The sequence below is a fragment of the Protopterus annectens genome, chromosome 4.part1 (assembly GCF_019279795.1).
Source record: "Protopterus annectens isolate FY-2018-M chromosome 4.part1, PAN1.0, whole genome shotgun sequence".
Lineage (NCBI taxonomy): Eukaryota > Metazoa > Chordata > Ceratodontiformes > Protopteridae > Protopterus > Protopterus annectens.
Genome location: NC_056734.1, coordinates 109,286,270 through 109,312,640, shown reverse-complemented (window position 1 = coordinate 109,312,640; position 26,371 = coordinate 109,286,270). Strand labels below are relative to the sequence as shown.

Below are 26,371 nucleotides of genomic sequence, written 5' to 3'. Positions count from 1 at the left end.
GGATATGAATGTGTACCTCCCTGTTTGTTGATATACCACATGACTGTGGTGTTGTCCGTCCTTATCAGCAAGTGACCCTGTTGAAGAAAAGGTCTGAATGTCTGGATTGCCTGTTTCACTGCCAGCATCTCTTTTTGATTTATGTGTAGATTCAGCTGGTCTTGTGTCCATAGGCCTTGTATACACTTGTCCACCATGTGTGGCCCCCCAGCCTAGGTCTGAGGCGTCCGTGGTGATAGTCTGGCTTGGATGAGGTTTGTGGAAAGGCAGTCCTCTGTTTAACTGACAGGCCTGAGCCCACCACCGGAATTCTTGTTTCAGGCATGGAATTATTGGAATCTGGGCTTCTAGACTGTGCTTGTGTTGAGACCATACATTCCTTAGGTACCATTGCAACTTTCTCGTATGCAGCCTGGCATGCGGAATCAATATTATGCAGGATGCCATGTAACCCAGGGCTTGCAGGACTTTCCTTGCTGTAAGCTGGATCTGTGTTGTTAATGCCATGAAATAGAGTGGTAGTTGCTTTTGTTTTTCTGCTGTGAGAAATGCCATCTGATTTGATGTGTCCAGTTCTGCACCCAAGAATGTTATCCTTTGGGATGGTACCAGCTTTGACTTTTTCATGTTGACTGTGTATCCCAGGGCTTGCAGCAGTTGTATAACCTTTTCCAAATCTTTTGTTAATTTGGTCTTGTTGTCCGCTTGTATTAGGCAGTCGTCCAGGTATGGATAAATCTGAATTCCCTGAAGCCTGCAATGAGCAATTACTGATGCCAGGCATTTCGTGAATACTCTGGGCGCAGTAGATAAGCCAAAGGGCAATGCTGAAAATTAATAATGCTCTGATCCTGCAAGAAATCTGAGGTATCTTCTGCAATCCGGTCGTATAGGGATGTGCAGGTATGCCTCCTTGAGATCTAGAGTCACCAGCCAAGACTCCTTGCCCAGCATGGGAAGAAGTTGCTGTAGGGTCAGCATTTTGAATTTTGGAACAATGAGATATGTGTTCAGAGCGGACAGGTCGAGAATAGGCCTCCATTGATTTTCTTTCCTTGGTACCAGGAAAAGTCTGGAGTAAAATCCTTGCCCTTGTTCCATAGGCGGTACCTTTTCTATAGCTCTCATCCTTAGTAGGTGGTTGATTTGTCCTAGAGCGTTTGTTTTTTGGTTTGGTGGTAGGTTTGGCATTCCTCTCTTTTTTGGTAGAGTGTGGAAGTGAAACCTGTAGCCTTTGTCTATTGTCTGTAAAATCCATTTGTCTCCTGTAATGTAATGCCAGTTTACGGAAAATAAGGCTAGCTTTCCGCCCAAGGGTGCTTCCAGTTGTCCCTGGTAGGCGGTATCAGAGCCAAGTCATTGTGTCTGTCCTGTGGAAGTGGTCGTAGCTGAATCTGTGGCAGTACTTCTCTGGTTGTTAGGCTGCCACTGACGTCCCCTGTAGGCACCTCTGGATTGACCTCTGCCTCTTGGGCGCCTATTTCTGCCTCTCTGTGCTCTGGAGGTGTCTGGAAAGGACCAATTCTTCGAAGGCCAATTTCTACTAAACCTCGGAGGTTGGACCTGTAAGAAATCCTTGACTGTTTGGACAGATTTTGCTTTCTCTTCCACCTTCTTTAGCACTTGCTGTGCAGGGGAGCCAAACAAACTTTGTTTCTCCATAGGAGCATCTAGGAGCTTTGACTTAACATGGTCTGGTAAGGATTGCTCTTTTAACCAGGCATGCCTTCTAATCACTGTTCCAGTCATAGCTGATCTAAAGGAAGCCTCCAGTGCATCATAGCCGCATTTTAAGGAATGATTACTGACCTGCTGAGTGTTATGTACCAAATCCTGAAGGGACTTACGGTCTATAGGTTCAGGAGAGGACAGTTTTTTATTTAGTTGGTCTAACAAAAATTCCTGATACTGAATCATGTGGAATTGACAGTTTAAGGCCCTGGCGAAAGAGTAGCAGAAGTATAAACTTTTTTACCCCATCTCTAATGCTCTAGATTCTCTTTCAGAGGGAGGGGGTTTTTGGCAGAGGCAGCTGCTACAGCTTTGGGGCCCTGTGAAATGGTTTCAGGATCTGCAATAGGAGCCTTATACAAGTGAAAGTGTGTGTCCGGGACCCTGTAATATCTGTCGGGCTTGGCAGGGGCCGGAGGAAGAGAGTCAGGGGCAGTACAGGCATCATTATATGCATCATCAACAACTGTTAGTACTGGAGGAATGGCTAAAGGCCTATGCTGTGGTAAATGTAAAAAGGTCCTTAGCCTTTTCCTTGAATCTGAAAAATCCTGGCCCTGCCATTGAAAATGCTCTCTCATAGCATGTAAGGTTCCCCAAAAGAAAATTCTTCAGGAGGAGAGGCAGAAGGAATGGAGTCTTCTGCATCAGAATCCTCAGAAGGAGAATATGGGCCTTCTGGAGGGTCTGAGTTTTCTGAATCATCCGAGGAATAGTCTGTAGAAACAGGATCCGGGGGCTCAGTTCTAGGCCTCTTCTCTGGAGGGGGTTGAGAGGCCCTGTCTGGGTGAGGTTGGGATCCCCTGATCAAAGAAATGAGATCCTCAGCCAGGCTGAGCATTTGGGAACTAGAGGTAGGCCTGTGTGAGGGGGTTTTAGCAGGCAAGGCCTTAGAAGATTTAGCTGCTTTAGCCCTAGAAAAAGCCTTGATAGACATAGATGCAGGGGGCCTAGCAGCTCCACGTGCAGGAGTAGATATGTCTAAAGGAATAGTATCTGATAAGTCCTGGGTGCCTGCTACAGCAGGGGAAATTTCAGTAGCAGATTCAGCCATGCTCTGTGAGGCCTCGGCTATCGGAGGCATGCTTTCGGCCGAAGGAAGAACCGAGGACTCGGTTTCAGCCGAAACCGAGACACTCGCGGTTGGCTTAACCGTGGTTTCAGCCGAAACCGCGGACCGCGAGTGTCGGTCCTTTTCCTTACGCTTTTTAGCTAATTGTGAAGTCGGAGTCTCCGACGGCATTTTGTAAGCAAAAGCGGGACCAAAAAACTCCTCTGCAAACTCCGACCGACGTCTAAGTGTCCGTCGGTTGAAGGAAGCACAGGCTAGACAAGCTGATACGTCGTGGTCTGGGCCTAAGCAAGGAAGGCAGTAAGAGTGGAAATCCTTATGAGGTATTTTTTTCCCACAAGTTAAACAATTATTTACTTTTTCTGACATCGGCTGAGGCAAGAAAGAGTCCCCAACGGGGTACTTAGCTTTTTAGAAGTCTTCGGTAGTAGAAATCTCTGGATCTGACTGACCGGCACTTGCGAACAGCTTCTGCTTCGGGCACCACGCGGCAAGAAAGAATGAGGAAAATGGCGTCGGCTGATGCCTTTATACCCAATACACAGCAGCTATGACGTCGGGTGAAGTGCGACATCAGCCGAGGCCAGACCCAGACTTTGGAATCCAGCCGACCGAAGGGCTGCCTGAGGCAGGACAACCCATATGTTAGGACTGCAGATGCATCCTTGAAGGACATCTCCAGGCTTTATCCTCCAAATCTCCTTACCTGGTTTCCCACAAGGACAGGGGTGTTCCTTACGGACAACCCATCTTTTTTGCCTAAGGTGGCTTCTGAGTCTAATATTAAAACAGGTGATTAAAAAAATTCTAAAGAAAACTGGGAGTTTAAACTAAGGGAGAGTACATGCTCTATCTTTTGGATGTACATAAACCACTTTGTTTCAATCTCCACAGAGCCAAAGATTTCTGGAAGACTGACCAGCTGTTTGTACACTTCTCACCTAACAAACTGTGTAAGTCAGTTTCTAAACTTAAACTGGCCAAATGGTTAACCAGCTGTAGTTCCTTTGTCTATAGTAAAGGAGGATTATCTTTGCCTAAGCCTCCAAAAGCTCATTCCACAAGATCTATGGCTGTAACCTCAAATTGTTGGTCAAGAGCTTCCATAGATGACATTTGTGCAGCTGCCACTTGGTCCAATGCTCATACCTTTACTGCTCATTACAAATTGCATTTGGTTTCTAGGAAAAGAGCTGCTTTTAGCTCCGCAGACCACCCAAGGTCCATCTAGCTAGAAACTCAGTCTCATTAATTGAGAAATAAATTAAAATGACAACATCACATAAAAAAGTTATGTACTCCCATAATGTTACATCTGTGTTGTCTATTTTCCTTCTTCTTACACTTCCCACCCTCCTAACCCCCTTCCTTTGAAACCCTTAGGCCCATCCAAAAGCAATTTGGGAATTGTTTTTCCTTGTTTGGGCTCCAGCTCCTTTTTTCTATTTCTATATCTTCTTGAGTTTTATTCAGATAATGTACGCCATCATCTTCTATGGGCACTAAACTCTGAGGTATGTTAGGTGAGCAAAACATTGTAGGTAATGGGAGAGCCTTGTGAGGTTTGATCAGAGGATCTGGTAGAGGTGGCCGAGTCAGATCCAAGACCCATCAGTTGAGAAGAATGAAAGTGGACAACACAGATTAAGAAGTTATGTACCTACCATAACGTTCCATGTTAGTTGTCTTCTTCTCACCTTCTTTCTTGCTGGATGGGTCCGGAGCCGATCCTCGGCTCCGACTCGGCCTATACTATAGCTCGAGAGCTATTTTTTTACCGGCTCGAGGCAGCCCTATATCCCACAATACCATGCGCTAACTCCCCAGATCTCGTTTGGCAGCTAACACATAGCATAGAATTTTTTTGTTACCAACAAAAAAAAAACCAATATATATATATATATATATATATATATATATATATATATATATATATATATATATATATATATATATATATCTATATATATATATATATATATCTATATATCTATATATATATAAACAGTCTCCCTGGCAATAGTAGTCATGATATGGGAACCTTGGAAAAAGGGGCAACATCATGAAATAGAAGGAGGGAGGGACACAAGAAAGAAGGCGAGAAGAAGACAACTAACATGGAACGTTATGGTAGGTACATAACTTCTTAATGTTAAGTTGTCATTCTCGCCTTCATTCTTGCTGGATGGGACAGCGTCCCTAGTACCTTGGTCCTGGGTGGCTCAACGGAACAAACTCCTGAGTACAGTGGAACCAAAGTCAGCTCTATTTCTGGAGGCTATATCCAGTTTGTAATGGGCAATAAAGGTATGTTGAGAAGCCCAAGTAGCTGCTGCACAAATGGCATCTAAAGGTAACCTTGCTTGAAAGACTGTTGAAGTTGATAGCGCCCTGGTTGAATGAGCCTTAGGTTTTGAAGGAAGTTGTTTATGTCTCAACTCGTAGACAAAGGTAATGATGGAAGCTAACCATCTGGAAAGGGTTACCTTTGAAACTGGAAGTCCTTTCCTCCCATCAGCATAAGAAAGGAAGAGCTGTTCTGACTTCCTGAATTGTTTTGTTCTGTCTAGATAATACCGCAATTGGCGATGAACATCCAAGGAATGTAGTTTCTGTTTAGCCTGGTTTGAATAATTTGGGAAGAAAACCGGCAAGTGAATAGTGTAATTCAGATTTGATTCAGAAGAAACTTTAGGTAGAAAGGAAGGGTTTTTGTTCTGAGAGCTACTCTGTCTTTATGAAAGAGCAAATAAGGGGGACGGGTAGAGAAGGCTTGAAGCTCCGACACTCTGCTGGCAGAAGTTATAGCCACCAAAAACAGTGTCTTCCAAGAGAGGAGCTTGAGGGAACAAGAAGCTGCAGGCTCAAAGGGAGGAAGAATTAGTGAAGATAACACTAAATTCAGGTCCCATTGTGGAGGAGGATCCTTAATGGGAGGTCTGAGTAAGAAAATGCCCTTGAGGAAAGCTTTACAGAGTTTATGGGACATAATACTTGTTCCCGAAAGTCCTACATGGAAATTGGCAATGGCCGCTAGTTGAACTCCGATAGAGGCTGCAGATGAACCTGCAATGAAAAAGCTCTGCCAGAAAATCAAGAACTTTGTGAATTGGAGCATTAAAAGGGTCTAAGGACCTAGCTTGTGCCCAGAAAGAAAAACGCTTCCATTTGCTCGCATAAGTCTTCCTGGTATTAGACTTATGGGAGGCAAGAATAATGTCACGGACAGGAAGAGAAATGAAGGGAAGCCTGGCTATGGTTGGAAGTGGAGCAACCAAGCTGTGAGGTTGAGGGACTGAAGAGACTGGTGCAGCTTGCCCGTCAGATGGGTCAAAAGATCTGGAAATGGTTCCAGATGCCAGGGCTGTTCTAGAAGGTATCGGTGCAGGAACGGAAACCATACTTGTCGAGGCCAGTAAGGAGCAATGAGGATCATTTTGGATCTCAATGTGGTTGCTTTCTGAATTAACTTTGGGATCAACGGAAAAGGGGGAAAAGCGTATAGAAGACCCCGAGGCCAATCGTGGGGGGGGGGGGGGGTGGCCTGGTAGGGGAAAGAGAGTGAAGAAGTCGAGGCACTTGCTGTTTTGAGGTGTTGCAAAAAGGTCGCAGCAAGGCTGGCCCCACTTCTGGAAAATTCTCTCTGCTACCGCTTGATTTAGAGACCACTCGTGAGGCATGAGAATTGTTCTGCTCAATCTGTCCGCTATGACGTCGGATCTTCCGGGGATGTGCGTTGCTATCAGAAAATGTTGAGAGGAGATCACCCACTGCCAAAATCAGAGTGCTTCTCGACATAGGGGGTAGGACTTTGTTCAGCCCTGCTTGTTTATGTACCACATTACAGACATATTGTCCGTTTGAACTGCTATAGTGCCCGTGGAAAGAGAGTCCTGAAGGGCTCGCAACGATAAAAGCACTGCTCTCATCTCTAGGACATTTATGTGCAGGTGGCATTCTAATTGTTGCCATGTGCCCTGGACAGTCCTGCACTGATAATGCCCCCCCCCCACCCGATCAGGGAGACATCCGTTGTCACCGTGGCAACTGGAGGGGGAAGAACAAAGGGTCTGCCCTAAAGAAGTTGAGGGGAGACCATCCACCAGGCGAGGTGCTTCTTGCAAGTCGGGGTTATCAAGATGTTGTGAGTCATAGGAAGTTGTTGGTAGGACCACTGAGAGAAAAGCTTCCACTGAAGAATTCTCATGTGGAAGCGGGATAAGGGAAGAAGGGGAATCGCCACTGCCATGAGGCCCAATGTTTTCAGTACTAACTTGACTTGAACTTTGTTGGACTGAATCAGAAGGTGGACATTCTGCCGTATATCTATCACTCTCTGAGGTGTTAAAGCTGCAGACATTTCTGTGGTGTTTAACATGGCGCCTATGAAGTTTATACATTGACAAGATGACAAGAAGGATTTTGCAAAATTTATGGAAATACCTAACCTGTTGCAAATGTGAATGGTGTAATCCCTGGTTATGATAAGATGCTGCTTGGTGGTAGCGGTAATGAGCTAGTCGTCTAAATATGTAACACCTGGAATCCTTTTTGTCTCAGGTGAGCCGTGACCACTGCCAAACATTTGGTGAACACCCGGGGGGCTGTGGTGAGACCAAAGGGCAAGGCTCTGAATTGGTAATGACTGGCTCCCAGCCGAAAGTGGAGAAACCTCCTGGAGCGCCTGTTTATCTTTATGTGATAGTATGCGTCCTGCAGGTCTAACGAGCACATCCAGTTGTCTCTGCCCAAGAAGGGCAGAATGGACTGCAGCGTTACCATCCGAAATTTTGTCTTCTGCACAGATTTGTTCAGTCTGCTGAGATCCAAAATGGTTCTCCAGTCTCCTGTCTTTTTTAGTACCAAAAAGAACCTGGAGTAGATTCCGGATCCTAGCTGGTCTGCTGGGACTGCCTGGATGACTTTTTTTTTTTTAACAGCTTTTCTATTTCCAGCTGTGCCTGAACCTTTTGTCCGGGTGGTACGCCTGGGAGGGGTCTTGGCAATTGGTCTGGAGGGGAAATGAAGGGGATTTTGTAACCCTCGGATATGATCAACTGTACCCATATGTCTTGAGAGAGGGATTGCCAGGCTTCCGGGTACAGAGATAATCTTCCCCCGACTGCCTCCAAAGGTGGACAGTCGGGCAGCTTCTCAGGGATGCTGAAAGGGTTGGTCAGGGAAGGACTCCCTGGAACCCTGGTTTTGTGGATCCCCTCTGCCCCTGGGGCGGCATCAATTGTTGTCCCCCCCTGCCTCTAGGGGGAATTTCACCACGTGCGGCGGGCGCGACTCCCTGTGGTTTATGGAACCACATCTTTCCACCCTTCTGACCTTTGGGGTATGGTCTAGATGGTGTGGAAAAGTGGACTCCCACGGCAGAGAGAGTCTTACTATCTTGCTCGCACCTGGTGAGGGTATTCTTCACCTGAGGTCCAAACAATTTTGAACCATCAAAGGGGGTGTTGGTGAAGGACGCCTTGAAGGGATGAGCAAAATTACAGAGTCGCATCCAGGCATGATGTCTCAACGCAACACCTGTGCCTGCGGCCCTACTCGCTCCATCGGCTGCATAAGAGATAAGCCGCATGGAGGAATTGGCAATGGAATTCAGGGTAGCCAGCTGGGAGTTAATCTCGTCCTGATACCTCGCAGCAGAAGTATCCTGTACAGTTTCACTCAGTTCTCTGAGCAAATCTCTCTGAAGGCGGGTGAAATGACATTAATAGTTCAGCGATCGCATAGCAAAGGTCGCTGAAGCAAATGTCCGCTTACCGTACCTGTCCATGGTCCTGGACTCTTTCTTAGGAGGATGAACAGGTACAGATGAATCAGCTAATTCCTTCTTAGTGGCGGCTGCTACCACCATAGCATCTACCGAGACACCTTTGGTGAGAAATGGCTTGTCCACCGGAGCAGAAATAAATTTTGAAGGCCTCCTAGGGGTAGGTTCCATGGAGTCAGGAGCTGCCACGCCTTTCTGGCCACCACTTCCATCAGTGGAATGAAAGGGGGGGGGGGCACCCAGGAGGTGGAAGGGCGAGATCCAAAGGCATCGTCCTCGGAGGGTTTGAGTGAGGACCAATTCCCCCTATGTTTCAGGATATCTAGTATGTCTGAAAAGGAGACATCTTCAGAGGGGGGATCTGGGGGAGCCCTCCGACTCATCCAAGTCGCTGTCCGAGGTTAGAGACTCAGGAGAGTCTACGTGCTTCCTCTTGCACTTTCTTTTCCTAGGGGGCTCTCCTGAAGCTTCAGGAGAGGCCTCGGAGGAGGATGAGACACCCAAAGTGGGTACCCTATGCGTTGGATCGTTGCTATCAGTTGCAAGAGGATGGCCAGAGACCGTAACAGGCACTGTAAAGGGAGGAGCTAAGGAACCCAACCTTGGAGCGGACACTGGATCCAGCACGCTCCTCATCACCTCGAAAGCCCCCTTATCAGGCACCGAAGACAGTCCCGGCTCCGAAGACACCAGAACCGCCCCCGGCACCGACAGAGAAGGCTCCAAGAATGATGTCGGGGCCGAACTAACCAGAGCCGACGCTACGAGAGGGAGAGCGGGGTCGGACAAGGGTCTGATGCCGCTCGCCCCCTCAGAGCAGACAATGGAGTCTCGGCGCCCAGACTTCTCCACGGACGGTACCAATGAAGAAGTCGGAGCCAACGACGCCAGAGCCGAAGGTGGAAGTATCGGCTCAGACGTGGGCAAGGATACTGTTCCGACAAACTCCGGCTCCGAACTCGACTGGAGAGTCAGAGGAGGAATCGAAGGCGGCACCGAGGGAGCCACAGTCTGGTGAGATGGGCTTTGGAGCATTTGGGCCAGTGCCTGAGATTTTATGAGTCTACTAACCACCTTCTCGATATCGTGGTCAGAAAGCCTAGACGACCTGGTGGAATGAGTCCTATGACTCTGCTCCGATAGAAGGGGTGATCTTGGAGCCAATCGGCCGGACTCTAATGAAGGAGATCGAGAGCGCTTGCGCGCTGATGTCGGCTCCGATACAGGTTTCGGAGCGGATACGATCTTGCTCGCATCGGCTCTGACAGGAGCCGATGTGGGAGCAATCTCAGTTTCGCCAGCCCTCGACTCAGAAACTGGAGCCGAGGTCTTGGCGGGCTTAGACGACTTCCTCGAGCTAGACTTGAACGGGGAGTCATTGGGCTTCAATAAGCCCCTCAAAATAAGCTTATTACGACGCTCCTGCAGGACTCTTGAACTAAATCCGTGGCAGACGGAACAAGAGTCCTGCAGGTGCAAAGGTCCCAAGCAGTAGATGCAAGAAGTGTGACCGTCTGTCAGAGACATTTTCTGACAGCACGAGTCACACTTCTTGAATTCCGAGACCTTAGCGTCTTTGGACATTGTTACCCTAAAGACAGTAACACAGTGAGCACACACACTCACTCGACTTTCACACAAGGGGGAGTTAAAGGGGCTGACTAAAACAACTCCTCACAAACACAATAAGGGGGAGAGTAAACAAAAAAACTAAAGCCCGTAGGCCCGATTATAAAAATTAACTAAAGGGGTGGGTATGGCTTAACGAAAAATTACTAATAAGTAATTAGGTAAAACAATATCGATAGGGAACTAATCTAAAAAAAAAAATAACCTCATGTTTAGGAAGAATTTGCTGAAATTTCTTTTACTGACCTGAGCCGGCAAAAAAAGCAACCTCGCAGCGAAGCGGCAAACGAGATCTGGGGAGTTAGCGCATGGTATTGTGGGATATAGGGCTGCCTTGAGCCAGTAAAAAATAGCTCTCGAGCTATAGTATAGGCCGAGTCGGAGCCGAGGATCGGCTCCGGACCCATCCAGCAAGAATGAAGGCGAGAATGACAACTTAACATGTAACATTATGGTGAATACATAACTCTTTTTTTTCTATGAAAGAATAGGAGGTCAAAGAGGGTTGGACCTTCCATGACTCCAAAGGCTACACCTAGATCTTCACGGAGGAGTCTATCAGAGACTGAAGAGAGAGAGGGAGAGAGCTGCCAGTCTGTCCTGAAAAACTAATAATTTGAGGATACTGACTTTTTTAGTTATAAATCTCTAAATTCTCTCAAACTGAATGATGTGTTTAGACAAATACATAGCAAAAAGTGCATTAGATGGAGATTGTATTTGATTTTCTCAAAAATGTTGTATAAGCACTGAACTTCTACCTGCTATAAATCCATGCAACACGCGAAACAGACAAAATACAAAGTTAAAACAAGTGTTATAAGGCATTCGAGTGATATCTGGAAGTAAAATCAATCTAGCAAATGAACATTAAAAAAGCACACTAGTGACTGTTAAGATTTAAATGTTACCATTCTGGTTAGTCCCATAAGTAGGAGGACAGATTTAGAAGTGGAAGTAACACTACCAAGTATGAATAATGAGTTATTTAGGCAGTGCTGTTTTAAATTTTAAGTGACTGACAGTCTTCCTGGAGACTTAACAATGAACTATAAGACAGTTAAAAAAAATAACAAGTACTGCTACTAAGAATTGTGCTGTCTGTGGAAAGTAATAGTTCAGACTGAAGCTATTCGCAATTTAATCCCCAAAAGAATTAAATTATTACAAAAGGAAATCTAATTCCCGAATTAAACACTACACACAGCTGCAGATCTGCACACCCCCTAACAAATTTCATCCATGTACAATGCCTATGTTTGAATTTGCCCATTAACCCTTCACTATACACAAACTCTGTGTTAACTACAGCTTACCTCCAACAGTTTTCTGCCCTTCACTTAAGCTGTTCCACCACCGATTTACCTGCAACACAACAAGAATTGCGAATTTTTGGATGTCTCATAGTTGAGTACACTACCTGTGCCAGTACCCTGCACTGTTACTCTGTAAGACACAAGATTAATAAAGTAACTCAGTGGAGAGCGTCAGTCACTAAAAAGTACTATCAAGTTAAACTAATGATAGAGAATAGTTAACATACTCTATCTTCTAGAACATCTCTGGATTCAGTTCCCATGGCTAGTGCTAAAGGCTGGGAAGCACATGGGGTGTATTTGTCTTCAAATGAATGGTGCCAGAGTCTGCAACAAGTTATAAAGTACAGTTGTGCAAAATCTTACCATAAAAGTAGATGTCCTTTTCACTGTTACAGTATTCTTCACCTTAGGGATATCCTGCCAAGGACAGCCCAAATTCCAGCCAGTATACCAAAGCCTTCAGCTCTTGTGTGTGCTGTACATTACACGTATTTTATCCACATAGAATGTAGGACATAAATGCGACATACGGATGCAGTTACACAGAAGTGAACTGCTCCAGAAGAAAACTCCATAGGACAGAGGAGGCTATGCACATCCAGGAGGAGAAAATGCAGATGGAAAGGGTAGGTCCTCAGCCGGAAGGGAAATCAAAGAAAAAACAGGGAGGAGGGAGCAAATACTGCAACAGAAGTAAAAGGACATCTACTGTTATAATAAGATTTTACACAACTGTACTACATCCTTCAATACAACTGTTGCAGTATTCTTCACCTAAGGGAGAGTACAAAACCCCAAGAAAAGGACTGGGAGGTGGAAGGCTGGGAAGATCCCTCGATTAACCCAAGCAAAACGGCTCTAGGAAAACCTGCTCTGGCAATAGAAACCACATCCAGTTTATAATGCTTAGTAAAAGTAAGCACTGAAGATCAAGTAGCAGCTTCAATGATAGAATTGGTGTCCAACCCCTTGGAGAAAGCACCAGAAGAGACAACAGCCCTTGTGAAGTGAGTTCTGACTGAAATAAACAGACACTTGCCATGAAAAGAATAACGGACCTTAAAAATCCAGAAATTCTCTAGCTCAAGTAGCAAAGCACAGGAAGAAGAGACTGAAAGAAATCTGACAAGGACAAAACTTGGAAGACAGTTTGTTTAGAAACAGCCAAATCCAATGTCCTGGGATGGAATGAAACAAAAAGCTGATCAGACATAAGAATGGCCTTAAATGCTTCAGCTGTTTATGCAAATCCTAGGTATGAAGGACCATCTCTCACCAGCAGACTGAGAAGGAAAAAAAGGAAGGGAGTTGTACTGTCTGATTCAGAGACGACTCATTAACAACCCTGGACATAAAAGGAGGACTAATATTAAGGACTTCCTGTCACTGGGGAAAAACTAAAAAAACAGGGATGGCTATAAGGGTATGAAGTTCAGAAACACTCTGAGGAAAAGTAAAAGCAACAATAAGACAGCCTTCCAGGTAGTGTGTTAGAGAATCTGAACCTGCAGGCTCAAATGGAGCCTGTGTCAATTTTTCTAAAACAAAATTCAGGTCCCAAGGAGGAGGAATAGGCCTCCTTAGGGGATCTAAGATGCAGGGCACCTTTAAGAAACTGTTTAAATTCAAAGTGAGAAGCCAATGGAGGATTCAAAGGCTGATAGGCAGAAACAGCTGGCTGACAGGCCCCTGCAGAAGAATAAGCCAATCCAGAACAGGGCAAGTCAGACTTAAGCAACTCACACAAACAGTAGAGAACCAGAGGGACCCCATACTGAAAAAGGATCCTGGTTATGAGCATGACGCCAAATAGAAAACCTCTTCAATTTGGACAAATAAGATGTTTTCCATACTGAGGAGTGCCTCGAGTGTGTTCATTTTGAGGTTTAGACTTCTGGTGTTGAGTAGCATTACCCTCAGTTTTTGGTTACTTGTGCTATTTATGGTGGTGGGTTTGTCTTTTGAGTCTTGCCTAAAAAAGGCACTATGGGGGCGGCAAGAGCATTGGCCAATATTCGAAAGCCTAAGGGTGACAGGTGTAAGCCATCTCTTGCGAAGCAACGTGGCTTGTCGAGCATGCCATCCCAGGAGGACAGACACTGGATCCCCTTTGAATGACACCAGAAACTTAGCCAATTGTTGAAATTGATCATTTTTTTCTTTATAGTGTGGCATCATTCTTGGTGAGGGTAGGATGCTACTCAGGGTAAGGGTCATACCGGCCTAAGCTACATGATTAGAGAGCTCTTCCACGTCTCTTTTCATGTAGTCCAGGGAGGTACTTCTGAGGTAATTCACACCAACATGGACAATGACGGAGTCGTATTTGTACTTGTTCTGGAGTGACCTGAGTGCTTGTATTATGTGGTGGATCCTGGCGCCCGACAGGCAGCTAACTGCAACCTTTTCCTTGTCCAACCTAGTTAGTGGGACATCAGTGTGCCTGACTATAGAGTCGCCTATTACTAGTGTGTTGGGTATGTTATTTTGCCTTAAGGGCTGTGATTGCGTGGCACACTGATTATGAGAAGTATGTGTTTCATGGTTGGTGATGGGGTGTGGAGGTTGCTTGGATGTCTGCTATGGAGGTCTCCATTGCTTTTGCAGATTCATATTTAGAGACTCCGAGTAGGTTTTCATGCATTCATGTGTGTTATTTGCTGGTGTTGGTATATTAGGTCTATGCGAGACTGGTGGCGTGTTGCAAGTATTACCCTTCTCCTCTTGACTGTCAGTTCCAGTCTTGGGTTGAGAGAGCTTTCCCTCCAGTTTGCCTGTAAAATTGCATCTCTCGCATATATTAGTGTTTGGTGGTAGGAGGAGAGGGTGGTCTGTGTACATGAGGCAGTTGTAACATTGCCTCAAAATGCCCAGATTCACCAGTTGGACTGGAGAGTACACTGGAAACTGCCCTTTGGACATGCCTGAATACGTAGAGTAAGCTGTTTTTCTGACTGGCTGGTGGGGACGAATAGAGAGCCTTGTCCTTCTGGACAGTATAGGGGGTCTAGTGCAAAGGTTAATTAGTGCTTGCTATGAGGTTTAAGCAAGTGCTTGACTGTGAAATGAATGGTTTGAGTGCTAAAGTTGAAGGTTTGTCTGGTTCCAAGGGGAAAAATTGAAGAGTAGACTTCGTGGAGCCAAGAAGAGTTTAACTCTAGCTAACCGGCACTGCCACCGATGCGCAAATGCAGTTTTTATGGCAGGGAAGTGAAAGAAATAGAAATTAGCCCAAAATGGCCGATAAACTACTAACTTCTGGGCTGAAACCACTCCTCCAGGGACAGATAGGCTGCTCAAAGCTCCACTCTCTCTCAGGTGAACAGAGAAACGTCCTTCTATCCAAGTATGGTATGGGCAACAAAGAAACTTGTAACATAGCCCTGGATTCAGCAATAACCTGAAAACTGGACTATACTAGTTCAGAAAGGCGGGAAGCAAGTATATATATTTCAGAAAATAGAGCAGCTACAATCAAAACAACACTTTAAATGCACAGAAAAGGCTATCGCACTTTAGTGTGTAGCCTACAACAGTTAAACAGATTATTTAAACACAAAAATGACTTAATTCAAGTGCAAGCAGCAAATAAGTACAATATATGTAGCAATAACAAAATTTTTAAATCACAGATTCGCTAAAAACCTGGCGTTTTACACGGAATTAGTTAAGACAGCAAGAAAAGCAGAAAATGATAATCACTCCAAAGTCTCTCTTTTGTCTCTCTGCTGCTGCCTGGAAAGCACTTGCTGAGCGGAATAAAAGCGCAAAAACTGTGCAAATGCGGTTTTTATAGCAGGGAAGTGACAGAGAGAGAAATTAGCCCAAAACGACCAATAAACTACTAACTTCTGGGCTGAAACCACTACTCCAGGGACAAATAGGCTGCTCAAAGCTCCCCTCTCTCACAGGTGAACAGAGAAACATCCCTCTATCCAAGTAAGGTATGGGCAAATACAGAAACTTGTAACACAGCCCTGGATTCAGCAGTGACCTGAAAACTGGACTATACTAGTTCAGAAAGGTGGGCAACAAGTATATATATATTTTTCAGAAAATAGAGCAGATACAATCAAAACAACACTTTACCCAATTAACCAGTTATAAAGCTCAAAAGTGAGCCCTGTTCCAGCAGTCTTCAATCAGACAAGTTCTAACTGCAGACTGGAACTCTTTTGGGGTTGGAAGGATGTGGAAGAAAAATTTGTATCCCTGAGACACTATGTTGAGAACCCAGTGGTCACTGGTAATGGTGGCCCAGGTGCTTGTGTGAAAGGAGAGTATTCCTCCTAGGGGTAAGTGAAGGTGGGCAAAGGGAGGGGGTGGGAGAGGTGAGTTATTGTAAGTTCTTACCATAAGGGGGTGGCTTAGAACTCCCTGGTTTTGAAGTGGTGGTAGTCCACTGCTTATATCTCTGCATTCCCTGCGGCTGCTGTCTGGGGGAGGGGGTCTGGTTCCCCGGGACGTGGACTGGCTTAGTGGGTGCAGGAAAGGACCAGTGCTTGGTGGGACAATGCCTGCTGAATCCGTAAGAAAGCCTTAACTATCTGCATAGATTTTGCTTTTTCTCCCACCTTTTTTAAGACCTCTTCTGCCTTAGTGCCCAATAAGTTGTCTTTGTGTAAGGGGGCATTCAACAATTTAGATTTGACATGGTCTGGGCAGGGGCTGTTCCTTAAGCCATGCATGCCTTCTAATGACAGATCCAGTGACTGCTGCCCTGCAAAAAGCTTCTAAGGCTTCAAAACCACAGTGCAAGGTGTGTTTAGTTACTTGACTTGCAGAATGCATTAACTCTAACTCTAGATTCTGCACAAACAGGAAAGGAAGACATTTTTTGTTTGAGGAGTTCCAGGGTACGTTGCTGAAATTTTAGCATATAGAACTGACAATTTAGTGTCCTGATAGCAAGAGTAGCGGAGGTGTATACTTTTTTACCCCATCTGTCTAGTGCTCAGGAATCCCTATATGAGGGTGTGAGATTCTTAGAAGAGGTTGCTTTAATCCATTTACGCCCTTGAAAAATTACCTCAGGGTCAGCAGTAGGATTTTTAAAAAGAAATTTGTGTTAGTCGGGGTCTCTATAGTACCTGTCTGGTTTTCTGGGTGAGTCAAGCATCAGAATCCCCATAAGTAGAGAGGGGTTGCATGTCTTCATATTCAGATGCATCAGAGTCATCTGACTCTTGTTCAGACAAAACTACAGGGGATGGATCCCTTTTCCTTTTGAAGGGGGTAGCTTGGCTTCTCCTGATCAGCATGATAAGGTCTTCCTCCATTTTAAGCATTTGAGACTGAGGCAAGGAAGCATGCCCGAGATTGAGTAAGTTTCTTGGGTGTGGTTCATACCCTGGGCCTAAGAAACTCGGCCATTTTCAAAAGAACGGTAGTCACAAAAGAAAACGGCAGTTTGTGTCGAGAATCGGTAGTGCGAAGGACTTCCTCGGAAGACAGTGCCTGCTCAGCGGCTCCGGAGCCATCCAAGGTAAAGACGACAGCAGGATCCTTAGTCAAAGAAGAGTTTTGCGGCATGCCAGACTCCGAAAGGGTCTTGGTAGCAGCCTGCGACTCCACAGATGCAGGCATCAGGGGCTGCAAAAGCACCTCACTGAAGACCGGAGAAGTGACGACTAGCTTAATGGAAGCATCGTCGGTAGGACTGGACCTGTGCAGTCTATCTCTGTCTTTATCTTTACGTTTTTTTCAGAAAATCTGCTGTCAGGTGGCTTATCGAAGCCATATCGGAATTCGAGGACTGTAAGCGAAAATATCTAGCTACAATAAGGGCTTGACGAATAGTTCTGGTGTTGAACAAAGCACAGACGCAACAATGTGGGGACGTCGTGGTCTGGGCCTAAACAAGCGACGCAGTAAGAATGAAAGTCTTGGCGTGGTAATTTGCTTTCCACAGGCGAGACCATTATTAACTTTTTCTGACATCGGTTAGTGCAAACTGCTTCTGCTTCGGGCTCCACGGCAAGAAAGACTGATGGAAGGGTGTTGGCTTCCTTACTTTATACTTCTGACGACCTGACGTCAGTCCTGAAGCGACAGCAACCGATGCAGAAATACTAAGCCTCTGGTATTTGGACCGGCCGAGGGCTACCCTGGCAGGGATAACTCAAATGTGATGACTGCAACAGTGATACATGAAGAACATCTGTACTGTGACAGTGGAAAAACTAGCACCTTCTTGAAAAATTGTTGTTAGAACTTCTATAACCATAGAAATAGGAGCTGTGAAAGGGTCAAGTTTCCTCTGAAGGACACAAAATGAGAATCTCTTCCATTTATATTTGTAGATTTTTCTTGTAGAAGCTTTCTGGGAGTATAGAAGTATCAGTCAGAGTGGGGCGGAAAACCTGGGCCTTGTAGCTATCAAAATAATTGGAGAAACCATGCGGTCAGTTCGAGGCTTGAAATACTGGGATGCACCATCCCAGAAGGATGCGAGAGAAGATCTGGACTGGGGTCCAGTATACACAGAGGACATCGAAGATGGGACCACAGGAAAGGGAAAGTACAGTTGTGTATACCTACCATAAATGTAGATGTTAGAGTGTCTTCACTGTTGCAGTCATAACTGTAGGGTACTCCTGCCGGCAGGCAGCCCGAGGTCGGCCAGAATATCAAAGTCTGGGTCCGGCGTCGGCTGTATCAGCAAGAACCCTGACGTCAGAACACATGGGTATAAAGTTGACAGCCGATGCCATCTTCTCCAGCCTTTCTTGCCCCTGATGTCAGAAGCCCCCATAAAACCAAAAGGTGTCCCAAGGGAAACACAAATACACCAGAAAGGTTGTTGGAAAGGAAACAAAGTAAGCAAAAAAAGAAACAAGAGGGGTCTGGAGGGAGGGAAACACCTACTGCAACAGTGAAGACACTCGAACATCTACATTTATGGTAGGTATACACAACTGTACTATGTTCTTCGTGTTTCACTGTTGCAGTCATAACTGTAGGGTAGAATCCCAAAGCTGAAAACACGGGAGGAGGTTATGAAGAAGAAGGAGCAGCTAGAAGACCCTGCAAAACAGCAGAGGCAAAGCCTGCCCTAGACTTAGAGTACAAAGGGAGGTTATAGTGCTTGGAAAAGGTATGCACAGAGCTCCAAGTAGCAGCCTCCAGAATGTCCTTAGTAGGAACTCCTCTGAGGAAGGCTGCTGAAGTAGCAGCTGCTCTAGTAGAATGAGTCCTGACAGTACCTGGAATCTGTTTTCCATAAAAAGAGTAACAATATCTTATTCCATGAGCAATCCATTTGGAAATAGTTTGCTTAGAAATAGCTTTACCTAGAGAACTGGAAGCAAATGAGATAAGCAATTGATCTGATTTTCTGAAATCTTTAGTTTTGTCCAGGTAAAAACGTAGTTGCCTGTGTACGTCCAATGAATGCAAAATCCTTTCCCCCTTATTTTGGGGTTTTGGGAAAAAGGTAGGAAGGTGAATAGTCTGATTTAGAGCCCCTCTAGAAACTACCTTAGGCATAAAAGTAGGATTGGTCCTCAAGGAAACTCTGTCCTGATGGAAGATGAGGTATGGTTCCACGGCCATGAGGGCTTGCAACCCAGACACCCTTCTGGCAGAAGTCAAGGCCAACAAGATAGCTGTCTTCCAGGATAAGAACTTAATATCCGCAGAGGCAGCAGGCTCAAAAGGAGGCAAAGTAAGCTTTTCCAAGACATAGTTGAGATCCCAAGGAGGGACAGGAGGAGATAGTACAGTTTTGTACCTACCATAAATGTAGATGTCCGAAAGGTATGCATCTGCAGTCATCACATATGGGTTGTCCTGCCTCAGGCAGCCCTTCGGTCGGCCGGATTCCAAAGTCTGGGTCCGGCGTCGGCTGATGTCGCCCTTTCCCCGACGTCACCACGCCTGGGGTATAAAAGCGTCAGCCGACGCCATCTTCCTCAGTTTTTCTTGCCCCAGATGCCAGGTGCCCTCTAGGAAGGCTAAATTTGGAAAAATGCAGTAAAAAATCCAAACATCTGCAAAAATATATATATATATTACCTCTCTATTAGCTAGCTGGGGGGATCACCCTAGGAATACCACAGAGGGGAAGGAGGGAGGGTAAACCTGACTGCAGATGCATACCTATCGGACATCTACATTTATGGTAGGTACAAAACTGTACTATGTCCTTCAAGGATGCATCTGCAGTCATCACATATGGGTAGAATACCATAGCCAATCTGGGGGTGGAGGTACTAGGAAAAGGATGGTGTAGCTAAGATACCCTGCAGGACAGCCGTAGCAAAGCCTGCTCTGGATCTGGAATATAAAGGTAAATTGTAATGCTTGGCAAATGTATGCACGGAGCTCCATGTGGCAGCTTCTAAAATGTCTTTTGTAGCCACCCCTCTTAAGAAGGCTGTGGAGGTGGCTGTGGCTCTCGTAGAATGAGGTCTAATGTTATCTGGTACCGTCTTTCCATGAAATGAGTAACAAAAGCAGATGCAATTTCCTATCCATTTAGAAATTGTCTGTTTGGAAATTGCTTTTCCTTGAATACCAGCAGCATATGCTACTAGCAGCTGGTCAGCTTTCCTGAAACCTTTAGTTCTGTCCAAGTAGTAGCGCAACTGTCTGTGAATGTCCAAGGTGTGCAACAGTTTCTCCCCTTTGTTTTGTGGATTTGGAAAGAAGGTAGGCAAGTGAATGGCTTGATTCAATGAAACCCTGGATACCACCTTTGGCATAAAAGTAGGATTAATTCTTAATGAAACTCTGTCCTTGTGAAAAATAATAAATGGCTGAAAGTACAGTTTTGTACCTACCATAAATGTAGATGTCCGATAGACATGCAACTGCAGTCATAAAATGTGGGTTGTCCTGCCTCAGGCAGCCCTCGGTCGGCCGGATTCCAAAGTCTGGGTCCGACGTCGGCTGATGTCGCATTTCTCTCCGACGTCAGAGCTGCTGGAGTACATAAGCATCAGCCGACGCCATTTTCTTCAGTGTTTCTTGCCCCAGATGCCAGGTGCCCTCCAAGGAAGGCTGTAATCAAATTGGAAGACAAACAGGATTCCAAACAAATAAATGAGCAATAAAACAAATACACCATAACAGATATCCCCAGCTAAGAGTAACAGGGATAGGAGTGGTCCCTAGGCATAGAGGGGTATGGAGGGAGGGAAAATCCGACTGCAGTTGCATGTCTATCGGACATCTACATTTATGGTAGGTACAAAACTGTACTATGTCCTTCAAGAATGCAACTGCAGTCATAACATGTGGGTAGAATACCATAGCTTAGCTGGGGGAGGAGGTATGCACTAGGAAAGAGATGGTGTGGCAATCAAACCCTGCAGGACTGCCGAAGCAAAGCCTGCTCTGGATCTGGAATATAGAGGGAGATTGTAGTATTTGGAGAATGTATGCACGGAGCTCCATGTAGCAGCTTCTAGAATGTCCTTGGTAGGCACCCCTCTTAAAAATGCTGTAGAGGTGGCTGTAGCTCTAGTGGAATGTGGTCTGACATTGGCTGGAACAGTCTTTCCATGAAAGGAATAACAGAATCTGATGCAATGTCCAATCCATTTAGAAATACTCTGTTTTGAAATTGCTTTTCCTTGGACTGCAGGGGCGTAAGCTACAAAAAGTTGTTCAGACTTCCTACTGGCCTTGGTTCTGTCCAGGTAGTATCGAAGTTGTCTGTGAATGTCCAAGGTATGCAAAGTCTTTCCCCTTATTCTCAGGATTGGGGAAGAAAGCAGGCAGATGAATGGCTTGATTTAGAGAAACCCTAGATACCACCTTTGGCATAAAAGTAGGGTTGGTCCTTAATGAAACCCTGTCTCTGTGGAAAATAATAAAGGGTGGTATTGCCATTAGGGCCTGTAGCTCCGAAACCCTTCTTGCTGAGGTAATTGCCAACAGGAAAGCTGTCTTCCATGAGAGAAATTGCAAGTCAACTGAAGCTGCTGGCTCAAAGGAGGTAGAGTCAGTTTTTCTAAGACAAAATTGAGGTCCCAGGCTGGCACTGGGGCCTTTCTTGGTGGCTTAATGTTCTTGATTCCCCTGAGGAATTGTCTTAGTACGGGGTGAGAGAAAACAGGAGGATCAGTGTTGTATCTAGCTGAAATAGCAGATGCATGTATCTTTATGGAAGAATATGAGAGGCCGTTCTTTAACATATCTGCCAAATATTCCAAGATAAGTGGGATGTTCAGTAATGATGCATCATGCCCCTTGCTGGTATTCCAATTGCTGAATCTTTTCCACTTTGCTAAGTAAACCTTTCTGGTGGATGGTCTTCGAGCCTCTGTTAGTATCCGCTGAACTTCCTTGGAGAGAGATAAGCTGAAGTTATTTATGGGATCTCGCAGGCTGTTAGCTGCAGTGTCTGAAGGTTTGGATGCAGTGTTTCGAAATTGTGTTGAGTCAAAAGTAGAGGCCACTGAGGGAGGGCCCACCTCCTGGTGTGACATATGCTCCGTAGTAGTGGATACCAGTGTTGTCTTGGCCAATCCGGAGCTATTATGATTCCCTTGGGCTTCTCTGCTTTGATCTTTAGTAATACTGAGGTCATCAGTGGCAGAGGTGGGAATGCATAGATTGCTAGGGAGTTCCAGTTGAATGAGAGGGCATCTATTTTCCAAGCTTTTGGATGGTATGTCCTTGTGCAGAATTTTGGTAGAAGATGGTTGAGGTGAGAGGCAAATAGGTCCACTTCTGGCTTGCCCCATGTCGAAGTGAGTTGTCTGAAGGCCTTCGGATGTAACCTCCACTCGTGTGGATCTGTGAAATTCCTGCTTAGGCTGTCCGCCAACACATTGTCTTTTCCTGGAACAAACTGGGATTGTAACTGGATGTTTAGGCTCAGTGATTTCTCCCAAAGCTGCATTGTCAGTCTGCAAAGGGGGTAAGAGTGAGTGCCCCCTGTTTATGTACCACATCCCAGTGGTGTTGTCTGTCCGTATCATTAAATGGCCTTGCTGGAGTTGGTGTTGAAAAGCCTCGATGGCATGCATTACTGCCAGCATTTCCTTTTGGTTTATATGCAGATGTGTTTCCTTTGGAGACCATTGTCCTTGTATACACCTGCCTTCCATGTGCGCCCCCCATCCAAGGTCTGAGGCGTCTGTAGTCATGGTCTGTGTTATCTGTGGTTTTTTGAATGACATACCTGTGTTTTCCTGGCTCACCGAGGCCCACCATAGGAATTCCTTTTGTAGGCATGGAATGAGTGGTATGATTGTCTCCAAGTTGTTGCTGTGTTGAGACCAAATGCTTTTTAGGTACCATTGAAGCTTTCTCATGTGTAGTTTTGCTAATGGAACCAATAGAATGCAGGATGCCATGTAACCCAGGGCCTGTAGGAATCTCCTTGCAGTCATCTGGGTGAGTTTTGCTAAACCTTTGAAGTAATGAGTTAACTTCTCTTGCTTGTCTTCTGTCAAGTAAGCCATCTGAGAGGCTGTGTCTAGTTTGGCTCCTAAGAAGATTATTTGCTGGGATGGCTGCAGTCTTGACTTTTGGACGTTGACTGTGTATCCCAGAGCTCGAAGTAATCGTATGACATAATCCAGGTTTTTTGTCAACATCAATTTGTCGTCCGCTTGTATGAGGCAGTCGTCCAGGTAGGGGTAAATTTGTATACCCTGGAGCCTGCAATGAGCAATTACTGAAGCCAGGCATTTTGTAAATACTCTGGGCGCAGTAGATAAGCCAAATGGCAATGCTGAGAATTGATAATTCTCTGGCCCTGCAAGAAATCTGAGGTATCTTCTGCAGCTGTGTCTGATAGGGACATGCAGGTATGCCTCCTTGAGGTCCAGAGTAATCAGCCACGACTCCTTGCCCAGCATGAGAAGGAGTTGCTGTAGAGTCAGCATTTTTAACTTTGGTACTATGAGAAAGGTGTTTAATGCGGACAAGTCCAGTATTGGTCTCCATTGAGATTCTTTTCTTGGAACAAGGAACAGTCTTGAGTAAAACCCCTGTTCTTGTTCTTGTTGTGGAACTCTTTCTATTGCTTTCATTCGAGTCAGCAGAGTGATTTGCTTGATAGCCTCTGCCCTTTGATTTTGTGGTAGGTTTGGCATGCCTTGTTTTCTTGGTAAGGTATGAAAATGAAACCTGTACCCTCGGTCTATAATGTCCAAAATCCATTTGTCCTTTGTCAGTCTGTGCCAGTTTTCTGCAAACAGAGATAATTTCCTGCCCAAGGGAGCTTCTAGTTGTTCCCTGGTAGGCGGTAGTAGAGGAAAGTCATTGAGTTTGTGGTTGTTGGGGCAGGTGAAACCCCTGCGTCACTTCTTTGGTTTCCTGGCTGCCATTGTCGTCCCCTGTAAGGGCCTCTGTATTGGCCTCTTCCTCGGCCACGTCTGTTCTTACCCCTTTGAAACTTTTCTGGATTAGGAAAGGACCAGTTTTTTGAAGGCCAATTCCTACTGAATCTGGGGGGTTGAACCTGGAGGAAATCTTTCACAGTCTGAACTGATTTTGCTTTTTCTTCGATGGTCTTTAACACATCCTTAGCATTTGCACCAAAAAGCTTGTTCTTTTCCAAAGGTGCATCCAGAAGTTTTGCTTTTACATGATCTGGTAGAGGTTGATCCTTTAGTCAAGCATGTCTACGAATCACTGCCCCTGTCATAGTTGCCCTACATGAAGCTTCCAGTGCATCATATCCACACTGCAGGAAGTGATTGCTTACTTGCTGAGTGTTATTATGTACAGCTTCCTGCAAAGTCTTCCTGTCTAAAGGATCAGGAGAAGCTAATGTTTTTTGTAAATCTTCTAAGAGATAATCCTGATATTGTAACATATGAAAAAGGCAATTTAAAGCTCTCATAGATAAGGTAGTGGATGTGTAAACCTTTTTGCCCCATCTCTCTAATGACCTTGCTTCCCTGTTGGAGGGCAAAGGATTTTTTGAGGTGGAGGCTGAAACTCCTTTAGGCCCCTGTGAAATAGTTTCCAAACCAGCAGTATGGGCCTTGAATAAATGGGAATGAGTTTCTGGGACCCTGTAATACCTGTCTGGCTTGGCTGGAGCAGGAGGAAGAGAATCAGGGGTAGCACTAGAGTCGGAATACAAATCATCCAGAACATCAAGTACAGGAGGAATAGCTAAGGGCCTGTGCTGAGGCTTCTTAAGTAAAGTCCTAAGGCGTTTCCTAGAATCAGAATATTCCTGACCCTGCCACTTGAAATGTTCCCTCATGGTGTGCAGAACTTCCCCAAAAGAAATATCCTCAGGAGGGGAGGCCGAAGGGATGGAATCTTCTGCATCCGAGTCCTCATAGGTCTGGAAGAGCTCTTCCTGGCTATCAGAGTGGACAGAGCCCTCAGAGTCTTCATCCGAATGAGTAGGGTCAGAGGGTTCAACCCGGGGCCTTTTATCAGGAGGAGGCCGGGATGCTCTCTCAGGATGGGCCTGTGAACCTCTAATCATGGAAATTAAATCAGCAGCCATGGACATCATTTGTGTCTCCGGAGCCGGCTGAGGTAAGGATTTAGAAATAATATGCTTTGTTTTGCTGGCTGCCTTAGCCCTAGTGTAGGCCTTAATAGACATGGCCATAGGAGGCCTGGCAGCTCCACGTGCAGGAGTGACCTTGTCTACAGCAATGGTCTCGGGCATTTCCTCGGTTTCGGTATCCGGAGGAAAGTCTATAACTGGTGTCGGAGTAATGTCTGGAATCTGAGTCGTCGGTAATGCGGTGTCTTCGGTTCGGAGTGGTGGAGAGACCGTCTCAGAGGGAACCGGAGCACTCGCGCTAGGTTTTGGCGTGGAGTCGGTGGTAGACGCGGGCCGAGGATGTCGGTCCCGGTCTTTTCGCTTTTTGGGAGTTTGCGATGTCGGAAGATCAGACGGCATGGTGTAGGCAAATTTATCACCGAAAAAATCTTCAGCGAACTCCGCCCGGCGCCTGAGTGCGCTTGTTGAAGCGAGCACAGGCTACACAGGCCGAGACGTCGTGGTCTGGGCCCAGGCAAGGGAGGCAGTAAGAGTGGAAATCCTTATGAGGTATTTGTTTACCACAAAAAAGACAATTGTTAACTTTTTCAGTAATTTCTGACATCGGCTGAGGCAAGAAAAGGTCCCCAACGGGTACTTAGCTTTTGATGACTTCGTATCGTAGAATACAGGAGCTGACCGACCGGCACTTGCGAACTGCTTCTGCTTGCACCGCGGCAAGAAAGACTGAAGAAAATGGCGTCGGCTGATGCTTATGTACTCCAGCCGCTCTGAAGTCGGACAGAAATGCGACATCAGCCGACGTCGGACCCAGACTTTGGAATCCGGCCGACCGAGGGCTGCCTGAGGCAGGACAACCCACATGTTATGACTGCAGTTGCATTCTTGAAGGACATCTGCCATCAGGGCCTGCAATTCCGAAACCCTTCTTGCTGAGGTTATTGCCAGAAGGAAGGCAGTCTTCCATGAAAGGTACTGTAGATCTGCAGATGCTGCTGATTCAAATGGAGGCAGTGTTAGTTTTTCCAGCACGTAGTTAAGGTCCCATGCAGGTAGAGGTGGTTTTCTAAGTGGTTTGATGTTTTTAATTCCTCTTAGAAACTGTCTTAGGAGAGGGTGAGAAAAGACAGGTGGATCAGTATTATACTCTGCTGAAATTGCTGAAGCATGAATCTTAATAGAAGAGTAAGACGGCCCATTGTGGAACATTTCTGCCAAATATTCCAGGATATGTGCCATGTTCAACATAGTCGCATCTAGGCCCTTTGTGGTGTTCCAGATGAGAAATCTTTTCCATTTTGCTGAATATGCCTTCCTTGTGGAAGGGCGGCGAGCTTCCATAATAATATTCTTCACTCTCTGGGATAGCTTATCCTGAGGAGGAGTCAAGGTATTCTCCA

General features: G+C 45.7%; 1 protein-coding gene across 1 annotated transcript in view; it reads right to left on the bottom strand.

The window, feature by feature from the left end:
* Window positions 1–26,371, bottom strand: part of PARL (presenilin associated rhomboid like) — a 1,565,180-nt gene that overhangs the window by 937,482 nt on the left and 601,327 nt on the right. The window contains exon 4 of the mRNA XM_044070014.1: window positions 11,534–11,582. Coding sequence (XP_043925949.1) covers window positions 11,534–11,582 — 49 coding nt within the window. The remainder of the gene's footprint in view (window positions 1–11,533; window positions 11,583–26,371) is intronic.